Source organism: Gorilla gorilla, chromosome 20, assembly GCF_029281585.2.
Source record: "Gorilla gorilla gorilla isolate KB3781 chromosome 20, NHGRI_mGorGor1-v2.1_pri, whole genome shotgun sequence".
Classification (NCBI taxonomy): Eukaryota; Metazoa; Chordata; class Mammalia; order Primates; family Hominidae; genus Gorilla; species Gorilla gorilla.
Window position 1 is genome coordinate 68,272,139 of NC_073244.2, and position 6,578 is coordinate 68,278,716.

At 47.6% G+C, this 6,578-nt stretch overlaps 1 protein-coding gene across 2 annotated transcripts; it reads left to right on the plus strand.

Annotated features, from left to right (window-relative positions):
• Window positions 1–2,658: 2,658 nt before the first annotated feature.
• On the plus strand, window positions 2,659–6,068 carry LOC101153957 (zinc finger and SCAN domain-containing protein 5C). Of its 2 annotated transcripts, none has more exons than XM_019014986.3 (4): window positions 2,659–3,042; window positions 3,802–4,005; window positions 4,781–4,931; window positions 5,197–6,068. In XM_019014986.3, the coding sequence occupies exons 1-4, from the start codon at window positions 2,659–2,661 to the stop codon at window positions 5,946–5,948; spliced, it is 1,491 nt and encodes a 496-aa protein (XP_018870531.3). In that variant the 3' UTR covers window positions 5,949–6,068. The 2 variants fall into 2 exon arrangements, with proteins under 2 accessions (XP_018870531.3, XP_055226649.1); XM_055370674.1 differs by having other exon boundaries at window positions 5,200–6,068.
• Window positions 6,069–6,578: the final 510 nt, after the last annotated feature.

Here is a 6,578-nt window from a genome sequence, read left to right on the forward strand (position 1 = left end):
CAGGCTGCCTTTTCTCTCTCATATCCGTATGCTTTTTCAAAAAAAATTTACTTTTAAATTGAAAAACAAGAAAGATACATATTTATGGTGTACAGCATAATGTGCTTTGCAGGATAGAAACACTGTAAAATGGGTAAATTGAGCTGATATTCACATGCCTTACTTTATGGACTAATCATTTTTGGTCATGAGGATGCTTAAAGTCTACTCTTCTAGCAATTTCCAATTATACAATACATTGTTATGAACTGAAGTCACCATGTTGGACAATTGCTCTCTTGAACTGATCTCTTCAACTGAAATTCATACCCTTAGACCTATATCTCCCCAACCCTCACCACAGCCCTGTTAACCACCATTCTACTCACTGCTACTATGAGTCTACTGGGAATTTTTTTTTTTTTTTTTGGTGACGGAGTTTTGCTCTTGTTGCCCAGGCTGGAGTGCAATGGCACGATCTCTGTTCACTGCAACCTCTGGCTCCCGGGTTGAAGGGATTCTCCTGCCTCAGCCTCCCGAGTAGCTGGGATTACAGGCATGTGCCACCAAGCCTGGCTAATTTTGTATTTTTAGTACAGACGGGGTTTCTCCATGTTGGTCAGGCTGGTCTTGAACTCCCGACCTCAGGTGATCCACCCACCTCAGCCTCCCAACGTGCTGGGATTACAGGCGTGAGCCACCATACTCAGCTTGAGTCCACTGGGTTTTTAATTATTGTTTACATTACCTACTTCTTTTATTTTTAAAACTATTTTATAATTTCAAGTTTCATTTAAATTTGGGGTGTACCTGTGCAGATGTGTTACATGAGTATATTGAGTGATGCTGAGGTTTGAGGTATGACTCTAACCATCACCCAGGATGTGAGGATAGCAACCAATAGGTAGTTTTTCAACCCTCCCTCCCTCTATCCCTCCAGAGTTTCACTGTTTTGGAGTCCACGTCCTGATTTCCTTTCCTCTGTGTACCTGCCCCGGAGTGGGATTGCCAGATCATGCAGTTGTGTACTTTCAATTTTCTGAGGAGCTTCTCTACTGTCTCCCATATCGGCTGCTCTAATTTACATCCCAGCACAGGGCGCAGAGGACCCCTTTCCCCCAGATCCTCACCAACACTCGTTCCATGTGTCTTTTTGGGAACAGCCACTCTAGCAGGCGTGAGGGGTGCCTTGTGGTTTGGATTTGCATGTCCCTGATGATGAGTGATGACGAGCACCTTTTCCTAGACCTGCTGGCCATTCACATGTCTTCATCTGAGGTGTCCACACAGGCGCCTTAAGCCCTTCTAGTGGGTTGTTTTCTCGCTCTGGAGGAGTTTGAGTTGCTTGTGTTTTGCACAGGGGCCCCATGAGATGTGTGGTGTGTAAATATTGTCTCCTCCTCTGGGTTGTCTCCCGCCTCTGCCGATTGTCTCCCTGGCTGTCTCTCTGTTCTGCACTTGCTCAGAGTCCTTCCAGGAAGTGTGGGGCACTCGCCCTCCAGGCTACCAGTGACCTTTCCTGAGACCCTCCTGCCAGTTTTTTCTCCCTTCTGCAGACCTTCAGGTTGCTTCCCCCACCTGTGTCTAGGAAAGCAGGGCTGTGTTCTCATAGCTGTTGAACTTGGACGATAATTGATGCCTGGAGAGTATCACTCAGTGGCTCCTGCCTAATGAAGCTAGGTTTAAGAATTAATTTTTAAAAATCTTATTATTGTATCAACCCACTTCTTTAACATATCAAAGAGCACTAGACTTTAAATCCATTTTCTGAGATGAGATTAGGAATAGAGAAACCCTTAGAGACAGAAGGTAGATTGGTGATTGCTAGGGGCTGGGGTGGGTGGGCAGGGGGTGATCACTGATGGGGATGGGGTTCCTTTTAGGGTGATGAGATAATTCTGGAACTAGAACCTAGACAGTGGTAATGGTTGCACAACATGGTGCATGTCTTAGTCCCATGAAATTGTTCACTTGAGGAGGGTAAAAATGATGAAATTATGAATGTGCATTTCACCAAAATAACAAAATATCTGTGTAGGAGCTTAATCCTCATGGGATTCTTTAGTGCTGTCCCTTCTCTGGAGCGAATAATTCTGGGATTAAGAGGGTTTGTTGTGGGACAATATCTTACATTGTAACTATTTTTATTTGTCTTATTGCATAATTATGACTAAGGATTTGCCTTGGATCTTATCTTGATAAGAAAACATAAAGAATTGACATGATTGTTACATCAGATTTTAGGCGCTTCACATTCCTGTCCTATTTTATTTACAGTCAAAACCAATGTTGTTCGATGGGCAGGAAAACCAATTCAGCCTTTGCACAATGATCCCCTAGAGATCAGAATCCAGGGGAGTATTCAGATTTTACTCCAGAACATGTAGTCAGGTGTAGACACTGGAAGAATAACAGAGTGGATTGATTTCCACGGTGCTGAGTCCAATGCTAGAGGGGAAGTGGGGTCTGGGATTGGGATGAGGGATTTGGAAGGACGGGGTGGGTAGAGTAGAAACTTAAACTAACAGAGCTCACGCTTTTTTTCCCTGCAGACTTCTGAATGAACAGTGAATCTATTACTGAGAAAAACCAGGGGTGGCCTGTGTAGATAGGTCACAATTAGACACCAGCTTCTGGAACAGCTTTCTCAGAGACAGATTGAAATATTCTCCAGTAGACATGGCTGCAAATTGCACACCCTCATGGGGTCAGAGAGAATCCTGCAACAGACCTGGGTCAGAGCCACCACGGTCCATGCCATCCCCAGCAACTCAGCTTGGAAATCATGACAGTGATCCTGAGACTTGTCATGTGAACTTCAGGATGTTCAGCTGCCCGAAGGAGTCGGACCCCATCCAGGCTCTGAGGAAACTCACTGAGCTGTGCCATCTGTGGCTGAGGCCCGACCTCCACACCAAAGAGCAGATTCTGGACATGCTGGTGATGGAGCAGTTCATGATCTCCATGCCCCAGGAGCTCCAGGTCTTAGTCATGATGAACGGTGTGCAGAGCTGCAAAGACCTGGAGGACCTGCTACGAAATAACAGAAGACCCAAGAAATGGGTGAGTGGGACCCTCGTGATTGATGCAGGGAAGGGGAGCTGGGATGGGGGCTGCACGGTGCAGCTGGACTCGAGAGGACCCGAGGGGCTGCTCTAGGTCAGGACTTCCAAGTAGAGGAGAGTTTGCCCGTCAGGGACACATGGCAGTGTCTGGGGACAGTTTTTGTTGTCACAAGGGGGAGGACAGGAGATGCTGCTAAGCATTCTCCAATGCTCAGGACAACCCATCATGACAAATAATCATCCAGATTCAAATATCAGCTGTGCTGAGACGGCAAGTTCCTGGTGTAGGAGATGGACAGGCAGAGGGGGGACAGGGACCCACACACTGTGTGAGGCCAACATGAAAGAAACACATTGGTGAAATATTAGGCCTGATGGAACGTAGGGAAGGAGGCATTAGAGTGAACTGAAGTGGGGCCCAGAAGTCCCATCCTGAGGCAGGGAAAGTGGCTGGTATCAGATGCAGGGATCTGCCTCCAGGTCCGCACATGAGCCCGCCATCAGCCAATTGAGTTGGATTCACCCAGAATATTTCTTCCTCTTTTCTCTTTGGTTTAGAGACCCTTTCATCTAAAGGACTCATATTTATATACTTATCTAGAAAAGAAAAAAGTTCACACAGAGCTGATTCTGCATCGGGAAGGCAGATTTGAACATTAATTACAGTAAAGTGTGAGCATTATGGCAGGACCCAGGGAATATGAGAGCTACTTTCAGGTTCTCATAGTGAGTCTGATTGCCTTTTTTCTCTCTATAGTCTGTAGTCAACTTGCTCGGCAAGGAATATCTTATGCAGGAATCAGATGTGGAGATGGCTGAAGCCCCCGTCAGTGTCAGAGATGATACGAGAGACGTGTCCAGCCAGCGGACCTCCTCTGTGAACCAGATGTGTCCGGGGGAAGGCCAGGCCAGCCGAGAGCTGCAGACCCTGCCCAGGGTCCCTGCATTGTCCAGGAGGCAGGTGAGTGTGTGAGGCCCTGGTGTCTGGGCAGAGGTGGGAGAAGGAACAGGAGGAAATCGTGTGGCCGCTGGACTGATTGAGAGATTTGGCACAGGAAAAGATTACAGCCATTCCCCATGGACATGGTACATCTCCAAACATTCATTCCTGAGCCATCACAGAGAGGGAAGCCTCATCTACTTTTCTCTCCACCATGAGAGCTTTTAGCATTTAGGGTGGGAGGGGGGTAAGAAATGGTCTCAGTGAAATAAGGGAGGCAGTTGGCACAGATGAATGAACTGAAGGTCCCTTCCCCATCCAGTTTCCTCAACGACATTTAATGTAATAATTCAGCAAGGAACTCACTTCCTACAGATTGTCAATTTCTTAATTTGAGGAGTGTTTCTCAACTGGGGTGATTCTGCCTTTCAGGACACATGGCCATGTGTGGAGATGTTTTTGTGTGTCATTGTAGGGGTGGTGGGGTGTTAATAGCATCTAGAGGGTGGAGGCGGGGTCTCTGCTCTGCACAGGAGCGCCCCCTCCAGGAGGGTGATGCAGCCCCAATGCCAGTGGTGCCAGGGGTTAGGGGCCTCCACCTAGAGTCATGCTCCTTCCAGCGTCAGGGACAGGGAGACATTGGCACAGCGGGGAGAAATATGCTCAGAGAACCAAACAGTGAAAACCACCACACCTGTGTCATTAGAAGAGTTGGTGCATCCAGTCAGGAAAAGGCAGACATGTCCTTCCACCGGTTTAGGCATGGCAGTCATTGCTGTTGGTTTTCCATTGTCAGGAAGAGGACTTCCTGCTGCCAGAGGCTATTGTCATGAAAGGTGACCCAAAGGCTCTGAGACCCAAGCCGACCTTGGAGAACGACCTGGAGGAAGACAGGGAGGAGAACCCAGGACTGACATCCCCAGAGCCTCAGCTTCCAAACAGTCCCAGTAAGTATGAAGACTTACACCTGTGTGGAGATAGCCCCTCTCTTCTGGGGTGCGGGGCTGGGGGCCCAGCATTATCATGTCTGGGGGAGTTGGCACTCAGCTGCCAAAGCCTCTCCATGCCTTACTCTCCAGAGACCTACGGTCCAATGTCTTAGGTTTAAGGTTGAGGGGAAGTTGTCAGCCAACATCAGTGTTTGGTTGCAATGAGTTTGGTGTATTGAAAATGCACCTTATTAACTGTTGTGTGTGGAATCCCTTCTTCTAGCAGATCTGGTGAGAGCAAAGGAGGGGAAGGAACCCCAAAAAATAGCCTCTGTGGAAAATGTGGATGCTGACACACCTTCTGCCTGCGTTGTGGAGAGAGAAGCTTCAACTCACAGCGGGAACAGAGGAGACGCTCTGAATCTGAGAGGTCTCAAAAGAAGCAAACCAGACGCCTCCTCCATTTCCCAAGAAGGGCCTCAAGGAGAAGCCACACCTGTGGGCAACAGAGAATCCCCGGGACAAGCTGAGATCAATCCAGTTCATTCCCCAGGCCCTGCGGGCCCAGTCAGTCACCCCAATGGCCAAGAAGTCAAGGAACTGCTGCCCTTTGCATGTGAGGTGTGCGGCAAGAGGTTTAAGTATCGCGGCAAGTTAGCCGTCCACACGAGATCACACACAGGAGAGAGACTCTTTCAGTGTAATCTCTGCGGGAAGCGCTTCATGCAGCGCATAGGCCTGCAATTTCACCAGCGAACCCACACTGGCGAGAAGCCCTACACGTGTGACGTCTGCCAGAAGCAGTTCACCCAGAAGTCCTACTTGAAGTGTCACAAGAGAAGCCACACAGGGGAGAAGCCCTTCGAATGTAAAGACTGCAAGAAAGTTTTCACCTACAAGGCGAATCTGAAGGAGCACCAGCGCATCCACTCCGGAGAGAAACCCCACAAATGTTCAAAGTGTCCAAGAGCCTTCGGTCGGCCGGCGACCTTAAGACGCCACCAGAAAACACATCGAGAAGCCACTTCACAGTGACTTCACCATGGGTCTGTCTTCTGCACCAAGAAAGTGTGAATGAAGGTTTTTCACCGATGTTGTCAGATGACATTTGACAGATGAAGGGCGCCTGGCACACAGAGGAGTGCCCTAGATAGGAATTCCTAGGATGTTTGTTTAAATCTTTTTCCTCCCCAGTGAATTTTGGTTTTTGTTTCATTATTTCTATTGTTTTAGGTTTATTTTGGTTTGTGTTGCTGTTCTTTCAATAAACATCTTATTAGTTTTCAATATTTTGTAACAAAAAACAGTCTCCTGATTGACATGCTGTTATGCACTGTTTTGCTGTAAAGTACAATTGTCCAAGGAGGGTGTCCGGATTAAATACACGATATGCCTGGGGAAATCTGGGTTTCAGATAAACGTTTTTTGTTTTTTTAGTATCAGCTTGTTCTAAATTATTCATTATTTATCTGAAACTCAGCTTTTATTAGGTATCCTAAATAGTTTTCATTTTTATTTTTTTTCTATTCTTTTTTTTGAGATGGGGTCTCCCTCTGTCAACCAGGCTGGATTGCAGTAGCAGGATCATCGCCCACTGCAGCCGCGACCTTCCAGGCTCAGGCAGTCCTCCCGTCTAAGCCTCCCAAGTAGCTGGGACTACAGGAT

Coding starts and splice junctions, on each gene's coding strand:
- LOC101153957 (XM_019014986.3), top strand. CDS start 2,659: ATGGCTGCAAATTGCACACCCTCATGGGGTCAGAGAGAATCCTGCAAC. Junction 4,006..4,780: donor CTGCATTGTCCAGGAGGCAG/GTGAGTGTGTGA, acceptor TTCCATTGTCAG/GAAGAGGACTTCCTGCTGCC. Junction 4,932..5,196: donor TCAGCTTCCAAACAGTCCCA/GTAAGTATGAAG, acceptor CCCTTCTTCTAG/CAGATCTGGTGAGAGCAAAG.